At 38.0% G+C, this 24,581-nt stretch overlaps 2 protein-coding genes across 2 annotated transcripts in view; one reads left to right on the top strand and one right to left on the bottom strand.

Moving 5' to 3' along the window:
• LOC108676147 overlaps positions 1–20,790 on the top strand; it is a 24,841-nt gene extending 4,051 nt beyond the window's left edge. The window contains exons 2-15 of the mRNA XM_018164191.1: positions 12,716–12,988; positions 13,803–13,926; positions 14,353–14,507; positions 15,143–15,311; positions 15,918–16,021; positions 16,400–16,494; positions 16,943–17,114; positions 17,247–17,389; positions 17,790–17,965; positions 18,145–18,299; positions 18,601–18,836; positions 18,973–19,258; positions 19,562–19,641; positions 19,977–20,790. Coding sequence (XP_018019680.1) covers positions 12,742–12,988; positions 13,803–13,926; positions 14,353–14,507; positions 15,143–15,311; positions 15,918–16,021; positions 16,400–16,494; positions 16,943–17,114; positions 17,247–17,389; positions 17,790–17,965; positions 18,145–18,299; positions 18,601–18,836; positions 18,973–19,258; positions 19,562–19,641; positions 19,977–20,159 — 2,325 coding nt within the window. The 5' untranslated portion in view covers positions 12,716–12,741 and the 3' untranslated portion in view covers positions 20,160–20,790. The remainder of the gene's footprint in view (positions 1–12,715; positions 12,989–13,802; positions 13,927–14,352; positions 14,508–15,142; positions 15,312–15,917; positions 16,022–16,399; positions 16,495–16,942; positions 17,115–17,246; positions 17,390–17,789; positions 17,966–18,144; positions 18,300–18,600; positions 18,837–18,972; positions 19,259–19,561; positions 19,642–19,976) is intronic.
• LOC108676148 lies at positions 20,444–24,581 on the bottom strand. The gene is made up of 6 exons (XM_018164192.2): positions 24,285–24,581; positions 23,197–23,281; positions 22,518–22,603; positions 22,033–22,131; positions 21,395–21,535; positions 20,444–21,191 (listed from the first exon to the last, which is right to left on the bottom strand). The coding sequence occupies exons 1-6, from the start codon at positions 24,354–24,356 to the stop codon at positions 21,120–21,122; spliced, it is 555 nt and encodes a 184-aa protein (XP_018019681.1). The 5' UTR covers positions 24,357–24,581; the 3' UTR covers positions 20,444–21,119.

Here is a 24,581-nt window from a genome sequence, read left to right as displayed (position 1 = left end):
TTATAGAACAGTAGCATTGCATTTCAAAAAATTGATAAGACTAGTTGACCGCAGTGAGCTCCTTTTCAAGAGAACTTCAAGACCAGACTTTCCAAAACGTTGTATTGAGTTCTTTAACAGCATCACAACGTAGGTTCAGCATCCCGATGACGTATAATCAAGGCTGCATTGAATCACATAAGAGCTCTTGATCGTTCGACCGTTTCCTGACTCTAATAACCTGCATATAGTGTCCTAAGGGGCAAGTCAGAACTTGCGGAGGACCAAATATTGGACTGTTCTTGAAGATAAATACGAGAAAATACCATTGCACAACCGTTGTAACAAACCGAGATATTAGGGTTCCGCTAATTATCAGATCAACATCTTCTTAATTGACAACTGTGATTTCACCCATAATACGCCAACATTAACAGTTTCCTCATTAGAGTCGATCTCTGAAAATTTGTTCTTGTATAAACGGAAATAACAAATTCGAGTGAAGATACGTCGAGCATTGAGCCAACTTCCTCGTTGTTTTTGTTATACAACGTCCTTACCTTTCATCTACACCAATTATTATTTACCTGTAGAAGATATCACTGCATTTTATTTTCTTCTGAAACTTCGCATGGCATTTTTTAATCATCTTTCTCTGCTTACAGTTGAAGTTGATGAAAATTTTTCGGTTTCATTCGTATACAGATTTAAATCACATCCGCATTGCGTTTCTTCATCCGAGGAAAGCACAATTTTTGTTGTCGTGCAAATAAGAACTGACAGACCGACTCAACTTGAACGGTTTTCGTCAGCGTACGGAATGAGAGCGGTAAACGTTTTTGTTGCATAAACCGTGAAAACAAAGTAAGGAGATGAGGCGTGATCGAGGCGCTCGCTCCGTGTAGAAGTATAGCACTCATCGAGGAAAGTTCTGGTCATTTGATTCGCTTTTACTTGAACGTTCTATTGTATTTGCTGTTCGTCTCATTGCTGAAACAGGTTTTCAATTTGTACAATTCAGTACTGGTGAGATTACATTCGATGTAATTGTGTAGTAAGTGCTCCATGCTAATTATGTATTCAAGTGTTGAAGTAAACGGAAAGAGGATGAAAATGGAAAGTTATAGCCGGTGTTGATTGTGAACTAAGATCGTGCTATTATAAAATTGAGAAGTCATATTCATGTTATGAACATGATGATCAGTTGTTACGTTTGGTTGTGAAGTATCGTGAACCATGTTTCGAATTTCCGATTAGCCATTCTAATTCCGAAACATTTAGTTTATTAATTTAATTCTAATTCATTGTTTTTAATGTTATAAAATGTTGTAGAATAGACTAGCAAACAAATATGTGTGACGGACTTATGGTTGTAATTAATAGGCTGTGTAATTGTGTTGTACATGGAAGGGAAGTGTTAATTAGTAACGGTCAAATGGTTAAAAAATACCTGAATCTGAAATTGCAAAATCCATTGCATTGATGTGACGGATGGGGCTGGCGTTTCAGGAAAACGACTAATTTGCAATGCGCATTTAGGAAGTAATCAAATTTGTTCGATCAAACAGTACGATTTGACTTCGACACACACACTAACGAACGACATTTGACAAACAGTTCGATCAAAATCTAAACAAGATTTCCAACAGCATTTATCTCCGTAGGGACTTACGATCTCCTGTGTTCTCCGTTCCCACGCTTGTCTCAATATTGTAGAAATTCTCCAATCTGCTATCTCCAGAACAGGCAGTTATGCTGCTTCTCTAGTGTATACACCATCGACGTATCCCATTCATTAGTGCTTTCTTTTCTCAACTTTCATGAGCAAGAATAATCACAGTTCACAGGCTCATCTCAACTGACATCTGCATTATACAATGGATACGAAGTGAGATCGAGCGAAGCATTAACTTCAGACATCTTTTTCTATGATGATAAAAATGTTTGCTTAGAAATTTTTTGATTTTTTCACAACGAGGCTCATTGAACTGATACGGGTATAGTTTTTCATATAGCAGTAAAAATTTCACGATGAGTGCCGATCATTAAAAACAATAACGATATAACAAAACTGTAAGACACAAATGGGGAAATGATCAGATCAACATTTGATATATCACTGGCTAACATGTACGTACATGTCAAAAATATTCTCAGATTCATAATAGAGGACATTTTTATAAATTGCGATAAATTTTTCGAATCCACTCGTGGATACATTTGCGCGAGTTCATCAGTTTGAATTAGCAAAAAAAGCCATCTTCTAAACCCCACAATGGTCAATTTCATGACACAAAGATTTGGAAGCGAACTTTTTCGAGACTTGCCAATCTCGAACAAGGCAGTCTAGCAAAGCAGTTTTGGCCATTTGCATTGTTGACTGCCTTAACAATAGGCTGGCCGCGCGCTGTGGCAACATCTCCCGCCAGGAGACCTCACGCTGGGCCGACGGACAGCGGCTGCATTGGTAGCTTCTCCAACTATCTTCTTAAAGGAATATCGTGACTGTTCAACTTCACGCTTCATCCTCTGTGTTTAAGACCCATTTCTGGCTTCTTAATGCAGACTTTGATAATTTCCCTACACGATGCCGATGTATACGATAGGTATTCGTTGTGCTTTGAAATACACAGAAGGTTAATCATCGGCCCTGTCACTAGTGTTACGTGTTAGAACTCCTAAATAGTCCTTATTCCTTGCTAGCCGAACGCCTTCATTTTAATTTGAGGATAAATTGAGTTTCTATTCAAACGGCTAATAACGCAGGTTTTAGGGATTTTTTGCCTCTTGTAACCAGTCGTACTGAATTATTTATAATTTGTTCGATTTACTTGCCGACTGCCGAGGTTATTAGTCCTTTTGTTCGTAATTTAACGTACGGGTGATAATTTACGTTTAATATGCATGATGATGTATATACATTTCAAATAACGTTAGTTATTGTTGAATTGAGCTGAAATATTATACAGGTTCATGTTTTGACGTAGAAATCGCAGAAACTATCGAATTGTCGGTTAGTCAATGATAATTGTAGATATTTGAAAGTATCTCTAAAATGTTTTGACATTTTAGAGACACTAATCAATCCATTACAATAAATTGCGAAATCCATGCCATTGATGCGAGGGATTGGGCTGGCGTTTCATGAAAACGACTAATTTGCAATGCGCAGTGAGGTGGCAAACGAATTTGCTCGATAGAACAGTACGATTTGACTTTATCAAAATCTAAACAAGAATTCCAACAATATTTATCTCGTAGGAACTTACGATCTCCTCGGTTCTCCAAGATCCTAAATCCAAAAAATCCTAATCCTAAACGATCGCATGAGATCTTTCCGCGATAAAAGCGATTTTTATGGGTATAAATATATTTTAAATTGATACATGAGATCAGGAATACAGTTCTCATTGAGTTTTGACATGAAATCTTTTCATATTACCCTCGGTTTATTCTTTATTGCTTGCTTTTACTGCAACAATTTAAAAATTTGATTTCTCCTAAATTTTAATAATATATTTTTGATTCCACATCTAATTTAATTTCCACATATTGAGCTCGGATCAAGTACAGAATTTTTGTAATTTTATGCAAACTTATTCCCGTAGTCAACATTCTGCGCGGGTTAGATATCAAATGTATCAATATTTGATTACAAACACCCAAGTATTAGCCTTCAAACTCCTTGTGTTTGCTAATGGCTGTTTGATGAGCATCAAGGATACGCATGGAAAGTCCCTTGATTTTCGAAGGTCTGTTTGTGTCATAAAACCGCTGCAGCCTCTGAAAGTATTTTAGTCTCGATTGACAGTAAATAAAGCCATCGGTAAAATTATGTTTCTCGGTTTTGCTAACTTATATTTTAATACTTGTACCTATGGGCAGTGTGAATAACTATTTGTCTAATAAATGTAAACAAAAAGATCCATGCCTAGTTTTCAAAATAAGAAAAAATAAATTTGGTTTTATTTCTCACTTCAACGTGTTATCTGTTAAACTCTAAAACGCTTTTTTCTATTACACGAATATCAATGCATGTGAATCTTCCTCAAGTTCTAGGAAAACTTAAGCCACTTCGGCTTTCTAATCTTCAACTCAATCATCGCATAAAAGCTTCACCTAATAACAAGTGGTCTCGCCGTGAGACTGAACTGCGCGAGACGCCCTCTGTGTAACGAATAACTGCACCGTGTGAACAGTGCAACTAGGAACGACGTGACCCCAAACTCAGCATCTAACGACGGTAACCAAAGATGCTCCGTGGGAGAACGGCCGCTGAAGTCTCAATTCTGCTCATGTCACCTGCCTCCACGTTTATTGAAGAATTGTCTATAGATGTCATTCTCGGAAGAAATAATCGATTTCATTCACTATTATGCGGATGCTCGTGCAAAAATTTAAAGAATCATCATTCGCTTTATGCACTTCTAATGGACAGCCACGTACCCAAGTGTTAACTATTTTGTATAGGACGATTCATTCATTCGCTGTTTGTACTTGCAGGGTGGAAATTGGTAATCGATATATTTCTCAGCACTCTGATATGAGCGAAGAATAGGTAATATTTAGGACATTATTTTATTAATTAATTTTCACAAAAGGAAAGGATCTCCATTTGTTCTTGCCCGTTTAGGTTGAATGGTTATTGATTAATTTACTGTTATATTCCTACAATACTTAGCACGACGAGTATTGTCTGCAAGATTTTATGTATTACTTGGAGATTCTTCTTCTATTGCTACAAAAATGTTTTTCTAATTATACCAACTTTTATTATTTTGTGAATGATTGTTTTTCAATTCGTGGATGACCGCTCGAATAAAAATTTAATAGTTAAATTCTCAGTGATTATGTATTACTCGTACTTTTATTCAATCATTGAATCACCTCACAATTTCTATTTTCTTTCATCAGAGTGACTTATACAAGTTTTTATTTACAACTTGACTATAGAAAGAACAGCTTGACTGTTCTCGTTCTCACCCTTTGTGTATTACAACGAGAAGTGAGAAGATGCAGTGTAACGACACAAGGCATGGACTGAAAACCGTTCCGCTTTTGTCGCCCGCTTTTGTTCAGAAGATGGCCAGATAGCAATCCACCTAAAGAAAGCGCAATTATGTTATTGAATTACCTAAATGCAGCTTTCGTGAGCAAAGAGAAATGACTGTCTGTGGTAGTTATGGCGTGAACTTTGGTTCCTTGTGAATAGTTTTAAACATCATCGAAGGAATGTGCGTAAAACTAGTGACCATTCTAATAAATAATAGGGTGGTCGCGAGCTGGCGCTTTTCTCTCCTTCATTTAAACGCTGGCGTCAGCGCGTGAGATCTATTATTGTTTTAGAATAAATTGCATCAAAGAAACAATCTCACTTTCTCTTCAGCCTTCCATTCTTGTGACCTAAAAATGCAATGTTTTTTTTTTATACTTGCTTTACACGAGAAATAAGAAGTCAACTTCAGCCGAGATTACATTTTAGTAATTATTTCTTCATTAATATTGGATCGATACCATCGAGTGGTTGAAGTAAATCCTATTTGTGAACAAACTGAATTAGTTACATCATAGTTTTTAATTCAAATTTTCATTTTTTTAATATGGATTTAGCGCCCGCCGATAATGTTAGCCAGGTTAGGAGCATTCGATGCCATGCTGCCGCTAGACAAGCGCATACATAGACGCTATACGGAGGTCGCTCATCTACGCCTGACCGCTCAGGCGTGCCGGCAACAGCAACGAGGATTTTTTTTCCAGCAGTTTTTTGGCCTTTTTTACATCGAAACCAGCAGTTCTTGAACCCTAAAGCGTAAATATGAAAAAACACGTACGGAAGAGGAAGGGAGCATTGAGAGTGTCATGTTTTATTACGAAATGTTCCCTACATCATGCAAGAACATCACTACAATGCATTTACAATTAAAATGAACACGTAATTAAAACCGGAAAACTTTTCTGGCATTGAAATTTTCTAACAGCAGGAGCATTAAAAGTTAATATTGTATTACTCATTTACACGTGTGGATCCACTTTCGAGGTAACAAGTAAAGTTTGCTCAGCTTCTGTGAGCACGTTTACTCTCGCGATAATTGAAAATTGTGGTCTTCCTGTCATCGACTGACTTCGAAGGCATCCGTCGATTGTTCCTGAGCATCAGATCAGATCGCGTGTTCGATTGCTGTATCTTCCCGTGAGGGATGTAATTGTTCTGCAGAGGATCAAATACAAAGTGATCGATCTTTCAAGGAGTTGCTGTTTCTACAGCGGTTGATTTTCACGCTTCAGTCAGTAAGGAACGTTGCATTCATAGGAGGCTTCTTGCGATTCTTGTCAGGGCATGGATGATTCAACGGTTTTTCATCAGAACACTCATACATCATATCGATTCTCTGATCAATGGAACTTAATTTAAGTGCTTGATAAAATAACTTGGTTGGCAAAATCAACCTCCGAATTTTTTTTTGTGATAGTCGTAAGTAACAACCTACAAAGCGTTAATTTATTCACCGGTTTTAATTGCTCACAGTTATACGGTTATACACCATGCTATTGATCTATTGGCCAGTAAGCCCTTAGGCTGATGAGGGTGATGCTGTAGCATTTATTTTATTCGCTTCTGCTAATTCTGATGTTTGACCGTGCAACCCTTACACTCGTGTCGGTAAATCGATCATGCAGCGAGTAAATCCGGCGGTCGGGACACGCGCACGCGGAAGAGAGCTAGCTAGCGTGTTGACAGTTCGTGCATGGCTCGTGTTACGCGTAAGGTACGCTCTGGAGTCTGATTGTCAAGAAAAAGATATTCATCTTCCTGAAATCTTTCAATAAAATAATTTGTTATATATTTTTATGTATTTATATATATATTTGTTTATAAATATTTTGTCCGCATTCGATGTGGTCGCCCTAGAAAATCCATCTGCATAGAATTCACACTTAATCGAGTTCATTTTCCGTTCAAATCATTCGGTTTTCAGGCAATCTATCTCTGTAACTTAGTGTTAACTTATGTCTCTGAAGAGAGATAATTTTCAGCGTGGTGTGTGAGTGAACCGAGTAACGGAGACTCGGCGAGCGTGACACTCACCCACCATGACTTCGTACAATATGCCTTCCTTTTAAACTCCCGCCATCAGATTATTTCATTATTCTTCTACTGCGGAAATGGATTCATAATGCGGAAATTCATTATATTCTTATTTTAAAACTTTCATTTATTGCTCATAACTTTTAGTTAAATTTTAAAATGTATACATGTTTATACCAAACGCACATTTGATATCGAAATGAATTATTCATAACCAAGTGTACAAAACTTTTAGCGCGACCTCCCTTTTCAGCGGAAGGAAAGAGTTAATTACACTTGTATGGAATAATGTAAAGAAAACTATTCACTTAAACTGAATTTATTGAACCGAATTTGTGTCGACTAAACACAAAAAATGGAACAAAGACGATAGGCGCGAGCTGCTGCCCGGTGGAAGTCCTCTGAATCGGGAGCAGGAGCTTCACCTGGCTAGTGTAAACCAGCCAGGTAGCACAGGGAAACTGACACGCTAAGCTCCGTGCAGCCCATCCTGTCAAAATAAATGCCAACTGATTTTAATGAACGAAAGCCAAAAGAAAAAACTGGAACAAGCTGAATGTTAGGGTTCTAAATATTAAATCTTAAATTTACGAACCTGGCAGCTATGCTCTTTAAATTTAAATGATAATCTTAGAATAAGAGATTTATATAACAAATTTGGCTTTCAAAGGTATATAGCATATATTTCAGTTGTAAGACAAGACGGGTTTTATTTTTTGGGTTGAGAGTAGTGAAGGGGAAACGGTTATCCATAATGGAAACCGGCCGGGGCTACAAGTTGCCACAACACCCTGAGCTTAAGTGACGGACAACCAACCTGCAGCATCCGGTCCTCTCCACAGCTCTCGCAGAGACCCGTCCTCCGTAAGAAGACGAGCTGATGCCGAAGTCCCCAGGTCATCCCAACACCTCGAGGCCGCCACCTCAGACGAGACGCACGGTTGAAGGTCTCACTCCATAACGTAGACGTGGAGGACAAAGCTTAAAAGTGTGGCGTCGTTGGCAGTCGTAATGGATCTCTCTGCTAGGCCGTTTCTGAATCGGACTAGAGGTTTGAGTTTAGCCTCTATCTTCAAAGTTTGATTCGAAGAAATGCGGAAGGTTGCCGATACTATTGCAAAAAATGTTGGGAAACTGCAGCCGGCCAAATAAACTTACAACTAACTCAAACCCAAATAACAAACGTCCAACTGGAAATATCTTAGTCAAGATAATTTTATACACCAAGAACCAGAATAGGCAATAAATATAAGCAGTAATAATCGTGGTGTTGAATGAAATTTTATTTGTAATAAATTTTTATTTCCTATTTTGTTTGCTCGTGCGTACGACACCGTGAACAAGGGATGCGAATGGACGTTTGAACGACGAACACTCGGAATTCATTGGCCATGTCGGGTGTTCCATGTGTAACGTGAAGTCTTTTCTTGAGGTCGGAGAGTTTGATTGTCTTGTCTGTTTATTAAGCAAAAAACTACGGAAATAGAAGAAACCGCCTCAGGAGAATGACTTGGGGGAAGGAGAAGCCAAACATGCGGGACACTCTCCATGCAGGAGCTCCATATAAGCGTTACAATGCATCAGATCTATATTCTCCAGCGAAGGCACTCACGCAAGGGTGGAAGCATTGCAGTCCCAATGCTAGAACTTGGAACATTTTGATATAAGCGGTTGCATCGATCACGATTGCTCTGTACTTGGCAAATTTACTTCAATTGTGATCGAAAATTGACGTTGCAGGCTATTTGAAATCGGTTTATATGCCTCACGTCCTACTCTACATTTTCCAAACATTAAAAGCTTGTTCTGAGTGCCTCGAACTCTTACAGAATTCATCTTGATATTATTACATGGCGAATAACTTACAACAAAAAACGTGTTTTAATGAATGTAAGCGAGAAATTCAGAACGAGTCAATCTGGAGATTTATACGGAATATCTTGCACATATATCAACTTAAATAGCAATGCTTAACACCGCTCAGTTATTACTGTGCGTTGATGCCACACTTGAAAAATATTGCCGGGACTCGCTTCAACGGCAGACTTTCGGTCGGTCGTGAACAGTTCGCATTTATAATAAGTTTGATTGGATTGGATTTCAAATTCAAGACAACATGAAATAATACTCTTTCATCAAGGTATTCATAACCGATCACATCGCAAATTCTTTCATACGTAGAAATAACGCCGATATTCACTGAACATTTGAGTGATATATTCAGCTCGACAAAGTGACCTGATAAACAGACAACGCATGGAGGTCATCTTAACCTTGGTGCAAGCGTGCAAGCGTGTACGATATACTCGTATTGTCGTATGAGTTTCATCACAGGCAGCCGAAGGCTGTTTCAACACAAGAATGACGTAGTCAAGATTTTTTGCGGACCGTCACTAATTTATGGATATTATTTTAGTATATATTGGAAAATTTTAAAGTTAAAAGTGCAGTATTCGAGTTCTTATTTTTACTAGAGTCGACTGTTTGAGTGGTGATGCGAGGAGCAACATGTGTACGATGTGTATTTACATATGACGCGTTGTTTATCTGGAAATCGCCCCACAAAATCGCAGTCCAGACGATGCAGTGCTCGACTTGGCGTGCCGACGCAGGCACCGTGAAAACTGGACTGGGAATTTGGCCAAGCAAATTCTACAAACTCACATTGTCCAATTAAACTTAGAGTAAGTCATAATTATTATCGGGGCATTAAAGGAGTGGATGCATATATAATTAAATACGACTGATGATTACATTGAGAAATGCTAAGAATTTCCCGGTAATAACTATTCCGGAGCAGTGTCTCTCTCTTCTCTGAAGCTCGAGTTCTCAAGTTTTAATTTTTAAAGCGACACTCTGAACTTGCATCTACAGATGCAGGAATTTAAATTGTTATGCAGCCCCAAGTAAAAATTAATATCTTAGCAAATGGAAAACCGGTTTTAATCGTGAAGTTTTGTTAAGAGTTTTCGTGCAGCGCTCCTGACAATGTCGAGCTAACCCGTCATGCATTAAAAAGCTCGCGTGACCGGCATAGAACGAGCGCCGAGGTATTGCCTGTTTTAATCGTAACAGGTTGTTGGGGCGGTCTTGCTCTGGTGCCCATGCAATTATTCTTTCAGCATTTCAGCCTCCGGGTTTTTACCTCGAAGAAAAAGAAGCGCCGGTACAAGTAAAATTACGGCGCGGCCAGACACGGTGTGCTGAAGCGGATGGAACACTAATTTTATTTTGTTCTTAAATGAAAAATTAATGAAATCTTTCCGACATTCGAACTATTTTAATTTTGAGTTTTTAAGAAATGTTTTTGGAAAAATATTTCAAGCTTATTCTTACTGCTATTTACCTTTAAAGCACTTGCAATGGAGTTTGAAGTTTGGACTGTCGAATTAATATCTTATTCATGTGTGTCGTATACGAACATTCCGACTTGGCACCAGGGTTGCACTGGGCACCTGCCCGGGTAGCTGCCCACATACCCACCCGGGCTGGGGTTTTTAACGTAAAAAACCCGGGTTTTTATAAAGAGAAACGTAGAGTGCAAAGTGGGTTTAGATGAAAACTTAAGAAGGCATCACACTGATTATATGGTTCTGAACTTCAAAAGCAAAAATACTGGATAGAAGCTAGCAAGGAAATATCTATTAAGCTTTTTTTTGAACAAAAACAGTCCTCTCATATCTACATATACTCCAAACCTCTATAAAAAGCCTACATTTATTTGAGTCTTAGAAAATCTCACGCATTATAAAGTTTTATAAATAATACTAGGTCCCCTAATTTGCTCTATATAGTCATTCAGGACCTGTCACAATGACATGATACCAAAAAGTGACAATCAGATATTTCCTTCATATCAAAGCCCATTTGCGATTTTGTCTAAATTTTTAGCATTTTATATATTATAGAGTCATAAGTTCACAGAGATTTTTTGTAAGTATTTTATGTTAGCCCTACCTGAACTATAGGTTTAATATAAACTTCAATATTGGTGTTAATATAATTTACAAACTGTAATTTCTGAATATGAAATAGAAAAACACCCTCATCAGTCCTATAAGCAATTATTTTCTAACTGATATTAACATACACTACGACTTTTGAGACTATAATTTCATGTTTGATTTTTTTTTACTCACTCAGAAGTCCATAAAACAAGTTTAAAAAAATTAAGCATTACTTAAAGCCGACAGTATAAGTCAATTGACTTATGCCGGTTTTGTCATGTATACATATACCTAACTACTTGGTAATTTGATCCTTTAAATAGATACGTACCTATCTTAAAATTCTTCACAAAAAGACGGGTAGTGAAAAAGGAAGATCAAACCGTCTAGGTATACATTATTTTTAAAGACAAAATGCAAATTTTGCTAGTGTTTTTTTTCTGCACACTAATGGTTTTGCTATGAACATGTTTTTTTTTTAATTTTGGATGATTTAGGTTCTTATTTAGTAGCAACCCTCAGTAGTATCAATACACATAAATAAAAATCGGATCGGCATAAATTAAAAGTGCTTAGTCCAATTTTTCAAAAGTTATGATAAAAAAACTGAAAATTATTTTTCTAGAGGCTTCCTAAATAGGAGTTTTAAGATACAAGAAAACTGCCGAACTGGGTTAATTGATTAAATTCATATTTTTTACGTTGATTTGTTGTCTGACAGAGACAACAAATCACTGGCTTAATGCATCACTGGCTTACTGTTTAAAAATTAATGATTATTTGATTAAGAGCTATGGCAAATGTAATAAAGGTTGATACTTGATTCCCTTCAGCATAAAATTTGTAATAATAAGCAAAATTGAAAAGGACTTTGAGTTAGGTATAAATTAAATAAGTGGACAAATTTTTTTATTCATTTCGCCCGGACTTTTTCAATAAAACGCTGGGTTTTTAAATAAAACCGGGGTAGGTTGGGCAATTAAAAAAACCCTGGGTTATTTGCAACCCTTAATGGCACCGTTGCGTAATTAAGAAACCGAAAAAATTAACTATTTCTGAGTCGTAGTATTCAATAGCTTGTACGATGCTCAGTCAAAATATCTCAGGAATTAATTACTCTCGAGTTATGTAGCTGGTGACTCTGAAACCCGGTTTTGTAGCTGGTAACACTGAAACCCGCGTGCACGTGCGGAACGGAACCGCGTCGCCGTCTCCGGAACACGGGACGCGCGTGTGGCCCAGGCCGGCACTGGGTCGAGGGTTTCCGTTACTGGACCTTGATGGGCATAACGCGTAACGAACATTATTTTAGACAACAATTCATTGTGCGTGTTTTTATTCACATACTGATTCCATTTAACTGCCAAGCTTTATTCTTGTTATTACAGAGCCTGCGAGAAGTCAAGCACTGTCTCGACATCTATGCCTTATTCTTTTATAAGTTTGAGGTTTCCGGTTCGCAAAGGGTCCACGGTTTTTTGTGTTAAAATCTATCAGTTAAGCAAAAAAATTTTATGGATAATTTTAAAAATATTCTATTACTTACTCGGATGAATCTCATACAAACTACTGAATATTGTGGACAAGACATACTAGAAAATAAAGACAAAATTCAATTTGAAATTGCTTGATTTGCACTGCTTAACTATTACCAGTATGACGAACACTCAATCTATTTTCTTATTCTTTTACATTTTTCTAGGTCGACTTGAGTGCGAGGGCCCAGCAATGTTGTCTTGGAATGTGGCAGCCATATTATCCAAACTAGTTACCGTAATTTTGCCAAGAAATGTCCCGTCCATCTTATCGAAACGTTTCCCTGCCGTGTTATCAGTAAGCGTTTGCAACGTCATATCGAAAAGCGTCTTGCCGAGACGTGATATCTCCAAGCCTAAAAGTGTGATCAAGATGCTGGCTGGGGGAGGCTGGTTCCTGCTTCCTCTGCTTCTCAGCCTCGTATCCAGAGCACAAGCCGGTGAGTCGAATACGTAGTAAATTGATTTTACATCTCATGAAAACTGTTTTTATGAAGTAAATATTATTTAATTGACTAATGTATATGCTTATTTTCAATTTTTCTGACGAATATTTCCGCCTTCCTAAAAGGCACTAAATAGAGTTTTCTTGAGTTTCATCGAGTACGCTCATGTAACATTTATCGTAAATTATGCTGCAGTGTATTGAACAACTTTGACTCTTTCACTCATTAACACTGCACGTGTGCAATATTCCTGGTTTCATAAAATGTTTCGTTGAGTAAAAGTAATGAATGAATATGCGAGACGCTATACAGTTGAATCTACATTAAAATATTCACGTACACTCGTTCGTACATACATACATGCATAAATATTCATTCATGTATCACGCAAGTCGAGTCATAAGTCATGACCACACCATGTTACATCACACGCATCTTGTCACGCCACAACTTATGCCTGGATGAGCTCAGCGTCACGCTCAGGGGCTCGCATGTTATGTGGCCGTTCGTTCCTGTCGCACTGTTCCTTACTTGATGTATTCCTTACATTCCATCGTTTAGCACCAGAGCATAAAGCGTGCATGCATTTCTTGTCCTACGGTGTATCTAAATTTCGGTTCTCAATTGTTTGCTAGAATAAATTGACTAAATTTCAAGGTAGACAGGTGCCATACTTTTTTAATTGTCCACTCGCTTTTTCTTTTTTTTGCTAATAAATTGATCTAAATCTTTCACAAATTCTGAAAATATAAAATATTGAGTATCAATCCTCAAATAATAATTGATTTACCCACCGGTGGTGTTTCAGAGTGTGGAGGAGGGCGGAGAGAAGTGCTGGAGAGGGTGGCGAGGGTGCAGCTCGTGGGAGTGAGCCTGGAGCCTCTTCTGAAGGGCAGAAGTGATGCCCCGCTCACCATGGACTGCCTAAATAGGTAACAAGTTGTTTTTAAACTGTTAACCATAGTTGATAAACATGGGTAACTACAAAACCTAGGTAATCAGTTTCTTATAAACTGGTTACCGATTTCTTCATTGACTGACCTGCCAAAATCCTTTCGAGTATCGGAATGTGAAAATCTTTTCCTTATTAACTTTAAACCCTGTGTTATCATTCAATCATCAGGACTCATTCCAGTGTCATGTTGTAAAGTTTTTTTTTCCAATCGACCAATATCCTCTGCATTGTTCATCTGCCGAGACTTCTCTGTGTCTTGGTGTGGAACCATGCTTATCAAACCGCTATATTATTATTATTATATTATACCATGTGGTCGTCCTTCAGTTTGCCAGCACTCCTCGAGAGCTGTGATATCTGAAGCCAGACTTTTCATTACCTCCATTACCTGCGATCTCCACAGGTGCCAGGACTCCCCCCAGTGCCGGGGTGTGATGGTGGACTATAATAACATGGAATGCCAGGCCCTCACCAGCAGCTCACGCGTGCATCCATCTGCCAAGTACAGACAGGCTCCTGAACAGGCAACCGCATACTTCCAGAAGATTTGCGTCAAAGGTAATTACACCAAACGCGTTGTTCTTATAATTAGGTATATTGTATGATCCTCGCCGTCTAGGAGTGGACGAAAAGGGGCTAAGCCAGATCTTAGTCTAATCGTCACGTTCAGGGACCATAGACTAATCATGTCATAGTGACCTGATTGAGACTGGAGCTACTTATGCTCGCCAGCTTCTACTCCAGGAATCGAAATATGCCAAACACAGGTCAACAATTAGTATAGATTAGTTTAGCTAAGCGATGAATAATAATATCGGCTATGAGTTAAGTTTTGCCACGAGCGCGATTGTACACTGTACTACATAATTTTGTGTACAATTGCTGAAGAAACACAAAATCAACAATGATTGGGATCTTTACTGCTTTAGCGGTAAAACTTTTTTCAGTAGTTAGATTTATGTTTCTGAATCTCGTCATAGTAATAATTAAATTTTGAAATGTTTTATTTTTTCTCATGCCATCATTGATGGAGGTAGGTATATTGTTTAAATGCTGACAGATGGTAAAAATACATTATAGAATTTAAGTAATTTTTTTAGGAAAGAAACAAGTTTATTCGGTGCCTTCATTGAAGCCACAAGCCGGGATGTTGCCGAACTAGCAACGGACCGTAACTGATGTGCTTTTCTCAGCCCCGACGTCGTGTCCAAAGCAGTGGGTGCTGGAGCGCATCCCAGGCTACGCTCTGGAGGGCTACGATAACAAAGAAGTGTCGGCTGTGCACAGCAGGGAGGCCTGTGCAGAGCTTTGTCTCGTGCAGACCTCGGAGCTGTTGTGTAGAAGTGCTGAATATAATGAAAGGTACAAAACTGCAATATTTATTTAGCCTAAAACGAACATATTGCTGATCTTCATATTTATTGGTCAAAATGGTTACTTTTTTGGTTAATTTAATCGACCGAATGTTTTTCAAAACTTTGGCAATTATTCCTTCATTTATCTTCAATGTGTGTGCAAATGTCGTCGTAGATCTTATTTAACAAGTTTGTTATGGAACGAGTGCTAAAGAAGATAAAATCTACAGTTTAATTTGATATGGTAATCTCAGGCGTCGATCTTTTGTCCTTCTTTTACCTGGACACAATTTCGATATTAGGGGACACAATTTCGAGGACAAGTTTCTTTGAAAATAATTTTTAATGGTTAAAGTCAAAAACAGTTACAGGTCGTGTTGGGTAAGCATCTCGAATTTTCGCCAAAAATAGATAGGGAAATTTTTATCAAAGACATGTCGGGCCCAGGTCATGGATGCTATCATATTATCAAGAAAAACTAGTCAAAATTATATTCACAGTTATATATCCACCAATTATATCCAATTATATATATAAATTATATCCACCAAAATTCACCGAGAACAAAAATAGTTCCTATGATACATTTTATCCATGAGGTCTTCGTGGGCAGGACGCAAACGTGCCGCCTGAGTAGCGAGGACAGACGTACGCAGGCCCTCAGCTTCCAGCCCGTCGCTCAGGACATCCACTACATCGAGAACCTCTGTGCTCCTGGTGGGGGCAAGCTATAGTGCTTCACCATTTATGATATTTTTTAAATGTTCAAATATATGAAGAAAGAATTATTTCGGTGGCTGGGTGTCGTTTGATTTTTTTCACTGACAAAATTGAGTGTTGTTGTCTAGTCATTTATGCTCTCTGAATCGTGGTCTACACAGCTATGATACATTCTTTATTACATAGTTATTTGATGAACCAAGGTAAAGAAAACCTGGGTTTAATTAGTTTAAATATAAGGTTATTTTTGATCGAGTAAATGAATAATCGTATTTGGTTGGCGAAGTGACTTGTTATAGAAATGTCGGAATTATCCGAATTTACATGATAAGTTTTGTCTGACGCAACCTTTACAAAATTGCCGATTATTATCAGATGTGGAGCACGGCGTGCAGTGCGAGTACGAGAGCTTCGAGAACCAGCACCTGGCGAGCTGGGACGAGCAAGTGACTGCTGAAACCAAGGATCAGGTGGGATAGAAGCTAGCTTACATTTCTATTTCAGTATTTATGTTTATAATATTCATTTTCGTTTAGCATTTACGTATGTTCTATTTTATATGCTAGAATATATTAGTTGGACTTGCCGTAAAAGTAAATGAAACTTGATTTGAAACCTTTTTCTCTGAATTAATTTCCTATAAAATCTTACCGTCATCGTGAAGCCGTTTCAATGCTTCAATTGTATATTTCTTTGCAGAAATTAATGTCTTCAAGCCTTACGAAGCCCAGAGCATCAATCTTGCTCCTCGCAATCTGCTTGCTCATGACCAAAAGTCTTAAATGTATTTGTACTTTCTATAAAAGTTCATTAAATTACTTGATTAAATTAATAAAATGCTGTACAAATTTAATTTATTTATACCTTCTGTACAAATATTCATCACATTTCAATATCTAATTGCAATCGTCATTGCAGTGCACGGCGGCGTGCTCGTCATGGTCGCAGTTCACGTGCCGGTCTGTGACGTGGCGTGAAGAAGACCACGAGTGCCGCCTCTCCTCAGATGACGTGACTGGGGCGGGAGGTTTGGGTGCCCTCACTCTGCAGCCTGGAGTCATTTTCCTGCAGAAGTCGCCTTGTCTTGACTGTGAGTTCTGAACACTTTACAGCAGAATACTATAATAGCTTTCCTGTAGTATTGGTCAGTGGATTTAAACAGTTCAGTTAACCTGCTCGGTTATCATGCAGCTTGCTAAATGACGACAATTTTGATGGACAGTGGACCTGCAGTGCAGCGTCGACTCGATGACGGTGAGGCTACATACGGACGAGCCGTTCCAGGGGCGCCTGTTCTCCCAAGACGCGCCCTCCTCCTGCCAGCAGCTGGGCAGCGGCCGCACGGATACGCACCTAACCATTAACGTCAGTAAAAAGGATTAGTTCCACAAAGATAAAGATGCATGCATTCGAGAACCTATCCATCAGCATCAGTGGATTCCAGTAGAAACTAATCAAGATAGGCGTGCAATTATTTAAACATATATTGCAAATGAACACGCATAGATAATTGTACCTGGCATTGCTTATTATACTTCAGTTATTCGTATTATTCGTACTTGATCGAATCGATATTCATCTGAAGATTCCTGGAAGAAAGTTGGTGGAATTACACCATGACGTTTTTAATTTCCCGAATTAAATAGATTGATTCACAGGGTGAAATCGGAATGTACGTGGAAGAACAAACCAGGACTGCGAAATTTTCTAGCAAAAATATTAATAAAAAAAACGAAATTCTAATTGTTTCCCAATTATTGTTCAGTTTCGTGAACGAGAGTGCGGTGTGGTGGACGAAGGTGAAGGTGTGGTGAGCAGTGTCGTTGTGGTGCAACATCACCCCGTGGTGCAGAGAAGAGGTGATAAAGCCATCAAGCTAGTGTGTCTCTTCAACACCACAAACAGAACTGTGAGCAGCGGCTACAATTTTCAGTTCAGCGGGTACGTATTTACACTGCATAGTACGAGATTTGTGATTCGATATTTCCTCAGGCCAAAATCCTCTTACCTACTAATCGGTATCGGAATCAATAACAGACTAAATAGGTAACAAATTTTTATTTAAAAGAGCGCATTGACGAGGTATGGTGTCTGTAGCTAAATCCACTGGGGCTATTCAGGCACGGCCTGAGCGGCGGCGTGGCGAGCGCTGTTGTGAACGCCACGGCGCCAGTGCCGCGACTTCGGCTCCGCATCGTCGGCAGCGACGGCAGAGACGTCGGCGGCGCTCGACTCGGCGAGACACTGACACTGAGGCTGGAACTTGACGACTCCAGTGAGACTCCGGTGCTAATTTATATGTCTTAGCCAACTCGCTAAACTTTAGTTTTTTGTGTTCATTCCATTTTATTATTTGTTTAGTTTGATCTTGTTGCAGACTTGAGTTATTCCATCGTATTTTCTTGGTGTCATGAATGAATCGTGTATCGAATTTTTTTTATTAATTTTCCAATTGCACGAATGTCTCATCAAATGTTAGGCAAGACTGGTCGTGTGTGGTTACAGTTTCTCGGATTGATGTGTGCCGCAATTGTAGCGCCCGTTTAAGCGTGTGCTAATTGGTAGTTTATGATCAGGCGTTTACGGAATCATGGCCCGTAACCTGGTCGCCCGGAGCAGCGACAGCACTGGCCACGTGACCTTACTAGACGAGCGAGGGTGTCCGGCTGATCCCCTTATCTTCCCCTCGCTGAAGCCCCTCGATAACGGCTATCGGGGCCTCCAGGGCACATTTCAGGCTTTTAAATTCTCAGAGGATTCCGTCGTCAGGTTTCAAGTCAATGTTCAGTTCTGCCTACAAGAGTGCAAGCCAGTGAGTTCATGACTTTTTATCCAAGTTGTCTTTAATTTAGTTTTTATTGAAATCACTGGTACCCTATGTCTCATTAATTTTCTACCGTTATTAAGATTCGTATGTCTTTTATTTATCGTTTGACGTTTCTCTTCAGGCTGACTGTGAAGGCGGCACGAGCTCGTACGGCCGAAGAAGAAGAAGCCCTCAAGGGTTAGTGAAGCTTCCACCTCAACAAGACGCGTCCAAATTCAGAGCCAGCATTGTCCCGGTGTCCGCTGAAAAGGTGAAAATTCACCTCCTGGATAAACAAAGAGAGGCTGTTGTTGAGTCCGAAGATGACGATGATCATTTCTATCACGAGATGCCCCTACAAAAAGAGATCATTGTCGCCAACACACACGTATTCCCTCTCAGAGATGGCAGGCTGCACGACGAAGGAGGTATGAACTGACTAAAACTGGGATTGCAAGTAAAGTTTTTATTCGGAACAGACTCGTATAGGAAACCGAGTGGAGATTAGTTTGTTTCGAACTTATAATGTTTTTTTTTTTCAAATCTAAGCAGTTTGAAAAAGCATGATGTGTTATCACTCATTGGTATAGTGTGAAATGAAGCTCAATTTCTGATTGCATTGTTCCTGCTCAATATTCTCAATAGTTGTAGGTGGTCCTTAAATGTGGTTTTTATATCTATTGTATGTATTAATGATATTAATGATGTGAGATGGATCTCTGGTTTCACAGAATTCAGGCGACTGGGCAACCTCGTCTGCATATCGTGGGAGATCATCATATGTGTCCTCGTGGCATCGATCATGTTGCTGGTAAAGAGAATTGATGAGGAAATTTAGCATTATTTCTTGTTCGATCAAATAATCCGCTTTAGTCGTAGGTGATGAGTATTCTGTGACAAGCCCACAATACTTGCTAGTAGCACTAGTCGAGAACAATGCTGAAACATTATGTGCATTTCTCCTTGAAGGAACAAATCATCGAATTTCAGGATTTGGTATTTTAGTCCTTCGTAAAAGGTGAATGCTACTGTGTAAGTTTTCAAGACTATTTATTAACTTCTTAATAAGTATAATGCAGCTTATCGACTTATAACATAGTTTTCTAGAAACTTGCAGCATGCAGTGACTCGTGATTCGTTGCACAGATCTGCGTGGTGCTTGTCACTGTCATGTGCGTCTATGCGCAACGTCGCCGCTGTTTCCCGTCCAGTGATGAAGCGTCTTCCGACGTCGCCTACTCTGAACGACCGGCGTCGAGTGCCGCACTCTGCTCTTCTGAGCACTCAGACCACACACTCAGAACGCTCCGAACATCGCTCAGAGATTGAAATATGCGCTCATGAAGAGCCAATTTACTCTTCTTAGTCCTGATAGTTGAAAGATTACAATTTCCAGAGCATCGCGTTTGTATTCAATTTATTTTCTGTTACGTTAACCAACTATCGGAATGGCTCCTTTTGAGCGGTTTCATAATTTGAATTGGATGAGATAAATCTTTAAAGAAAGGTTGCTTATATAGGAAAATTCTTTGGATTTCAACTAATACTGATAAAATAAAGTCGACTGTTACTAGTTATGAATCTAATATTTTCACTGACTATAAAAGGATAGAAACCAATAAATAATAAACATTTATCCAAATAAAATAATAGAAACCAATCTGTTGAAGCCTCTGGCTTTGATTGCATTTTATGCGAAAACTCAGAAATAATGTTATTGTACATGAAATTAAGAAATTACTGTAAAAACGTGTACATTTGTATGAGATTACTATAATATTAATTGAGATCGCAGAATAAAAAATGAGAAATAGTTATAAAATTTTTTAACGATTAGCATAAAATACTGACCTGTTTCACTGAACTGCATGTTTTATAGAGCCTGTACATGTTTGCTCGCACATTCCAGTATATTTGTACAAATATATGTTTATTTTGTTATAAAAATGAAGTAAACTGCTGATGAAATATTCTTAACCTAAATCTAAACCATCAACCATTTTACAAATAATTTCATAGCTTTGTCCACAACAATAAATTGGTAATTTGTAATACATGAATAATGTATGTTTCCATGATTTCCCGTTAGCCATTGCATGACTCAACATAACACAGTTTATTGTCCTCCGATATATTTCCTACGGGTCCTCCGTTACAGAGATTACTGAATCTTTTCTTCGTGAGTTCAGTGTAAGCAAAATGAAATCTCACTAGAGAATTTTGATCTGTTTTTCTCCAACTACTCGCAACTGATTGAACGTCTGGTGAATGAAATAAAAATAAATTCATTTAAATCATCTCGAAGGATTCATCATCATCGTTGTCTCTGAAGACGTATGCGTCGAAGTCTCCCTTCCGAACCTGAAATCGTACAAGCCGCCAGTGTTATAAGATCAAATAAGTATCTGTATTTAGTATAGGTACCCACGTACGTATTTTCGATCTCCAAAATTCAACAGGATATGGTTCACAATTATATTATTTAACCATGTACTTTTATATCACTAATTACTCAAGTATAATATCATTTCTATTCGAACTAAAACGGTTTGCACGAGCCTAACCTTATACGTGAGCGTAGCAGCAATGACTGCGCACAAGACGAGGCAGCACGATGCTGTGGCGAGCGCAACTCCGAGGGCGACACTGGGACGTGCTGCGTCTGTGGCCATCACCATCCACCAGCTGCTCGCTTCTGCTCTTAGCTGCACACGGGGAAAATGCTAACTTCTAAGACAAAATGTCAAATCCAATATACGGAGATATTTTCTTATGTTATAATACAATAACATGTTGTAATAAAAACTATTGGAAATTACGAGTAATGAGGACATAAACTTTTGATAGAATTTTGGACAAAAATTGCAATTTTACTGCGTTGTATTCTTAGCCTTAAGCGCCAGTTTTTAAGTCTAGGTTAGTATAGTGTGCGGCATGACGTTTGCGTTTATGTAATGGGAAGCGGTAATCGTTACAAGATATTTTTATGTTCAATTACAATTCTTCTCAATCCTAGCACGTTTCTTGCCACTAAAGTGAGTGAAACGCTTTTTGTGAAATAAATTAATAAATAAAATAAATAAATATATAAAATAAATAATAAAATAATAAATAATAAAATAAATAAAATAATAAATAATAAAATAAATGTAAAATCTTAAAGCGAAAACTTATGACCAGAAATGAGCAATCAGTTTCGTACGCGCTTCAGGAGAGGAAGGCTGAGCAGTAAGTAGTACGCACTGAATGTGATGCATGCACTGCACCACAGCAGCCACACCGCAGTCATGCACATCATGAACTGTAGGAAATAGTATGAGAAACGCTTGCAGTATTCAGTTTGCTCGTAGAGTGTACTTCGTGGATTTAACTGCTATTTTGACTAATTATGATTTCAACAGGAGGGTTCAAGAAAAACATTATACAAACTCTTTCATTTTTTATTGGCCATGTTAGTTGAATGTATCATAGCTATCCGAGATAGTTTTTTTTAATATTCAATCTACGATAATACAGAGACAAATTCCGAAAAAAAGCATTCATTATGGCTGTGAGTGAAGTGGGCTGCAAAGTCCATGATTGCAATTTGTCTCACAATACCCATGTCATAAGTTACTGTTGAATAGGTGAATTAAATATGAACAACGGTCACCCGATTCATTACTCGATGACACGTTCTTTGCTAACTTTAATGAAGGCGACCACAAGCGCTGCCGATATTGCTATCCCAGCCGCCCCTGTCGCGATGCCCAACACCGCCCGAAGCTGCAGTCCTGCAGTCCAGGGAAATATTAAATGACGATACATGCAATGTCATATGTCTGCCTTAAATATTATTCACATAAGCATTAAACATTGAGCAGAATATATTACATGTAATAACTAGATTTATTTTATTGCAAATTCAAATAATATACAAATCAACGAAAAGGATATACAAACAAAACTGTTTAAAATTCCTCTAATGACTGTTAATTGTTGATGAGGGCACGAAAATAGAATTGCTCATAGTGATATCCTTTTATCGAGGACATCACTATCAGCTTGTTTGGGCGTGAATAATTTAAAATATTTAATTTCTTGCTTCACTGTATGATCTTTTTAGCGCATTTTCTCATTTATGGAAAAAATGCACTATTGTGCTCGCCATGTCCGTCCGTCCGTCTGTCCGTCCGTGACTTCAAGTTTTCGTCGACGAGAAAATGCGCTCTGTAACTCACTGCAGTGAGTAGTGAGTTATATTTTTTCTTCATTGATGTGCAACACTGATGCATGTGACCAGAGTCATTTTCCTGTGCAAAAACTATCATGCAAAAAAGGGAAACTTCGTTTGGTATACGGGCAATGTCAATAAGTCTAGAGTCACCTCCGTAGCTGGATTCGTTAACATTCTTCAGCGCGACTCTGTTCAGCTCCAGGGTCCACACAGTGCAAAGTCCAACACTCAGTAGCTGTTAGGGATGTCAAGAAGATGGGAAAATCATTCAGATAGTAAATTAATAAATAATTATAATACATTATTGAGCGTCAACGAATCGCTCTCGATTCTCAGAAGTCCGATATAAATTTTTACAACACTTCTCTTTAACTTCACTTCTTGTTTGTTTGTTTGTTTGTCTGTCTGTCTGTCTGTCTGTCTGCTACAAATCTTGTAATCGAAATTTAACACACTTCTACTTATCCCATCGATCTGAAATTTTGCACACTTGTGTAAAGTTGGAGACAATGCATGAATCAAATGTCAAAATAAATGATTTTGAAAATTAAAAAACATTTTTTTTTTCAATATTAAAAAAATTGAAAAAATAATTTTGTCAGCTACAAATCTTATAACTGATATTTGACACACTTTTACCTGTCTAATTGATCTGAAATTTTGCGTACACTTGTGCGAAGTCAGAAGCAATGCATGAATCAATTAATAGAATAAATAATTTTGAAACAAGTTTATATATTAAAAAAATTATATATTAAAAAGTTGAAAAATTAATTTTTTTTAATATTCGAAAATTAAATGAGAAATTCATTGTACATCTGTAAGATTGGAGACACTGGATTCTTTTGAAGTGTTGTCTTTAAAAAGTAATTTTTAAACGTATATTATTAACAATCAGATGCTTGCAAGTATTTCAAATTTGTATTTTATAAGTAAACCTGTACGGTGCACTTGGTGTTATTAAAACTTATATTAGCTCAAAATTTCTCTTCTTGTCCACGTTCAATTAACAACCCAATTATGTACTATGTTGATTCATTTCGGCGCATTTTAGGTATAAAGATGTCCAATGCATGGTTGGTGTATAGAAATGAGCTGAACGACTCATCTTCCTCCACTTTAAATCCTTGAGAATATTAAATGTAACTTTTTTAAGATCATTTGAATAACATTCACTTTCATTAATTCGACATTTTGTATTAATTACAAAAGAATTTTTTGATTGAGAATAAACTCACCAAGGAAATGGTACCAACGAGAGAACCGCTGATCACTAGGCACTTTAGACGGCATGGATGACACGACGACATCGCAGTTATAACTTTAAAAGAATTCTTACTCAACAATGGCAAGTCTGAGTACCAGATGCGATGTCATTTATGGCTATTACAGACAACAAATAAATATCAGTCCTATTGCTATTCAATATGGAAGAACAGAAACATAATTCGGACGCAATCGCTACATTGTTTGTTGGTAAAATAGCGTAGGTTTGAGTGAAACTTTTAAAGAAAGAAAATATGTGATTACGTAAC

Source organism: Hyalella azteca, unplaced genomic scaffold (genome assembly GCF_000764305.2).
Source record: "Hyalella azteca isolate HAZT.00-mixed unplaced genomic scaffold, Hazt_2.0.2 contig12444, whole genome shotgun sequence".
Lineage (NCBI taxonomy): Eukaryota > Metazoa > Arthropoda > Malacostraca > Amphipoda > Hyalellidae > Hyalella > Hyalella azteca.
Note: the sequence above shows the minus strand (reverse complement) of the source record. Positions and strands in the feature narration are given on the sequence as shown.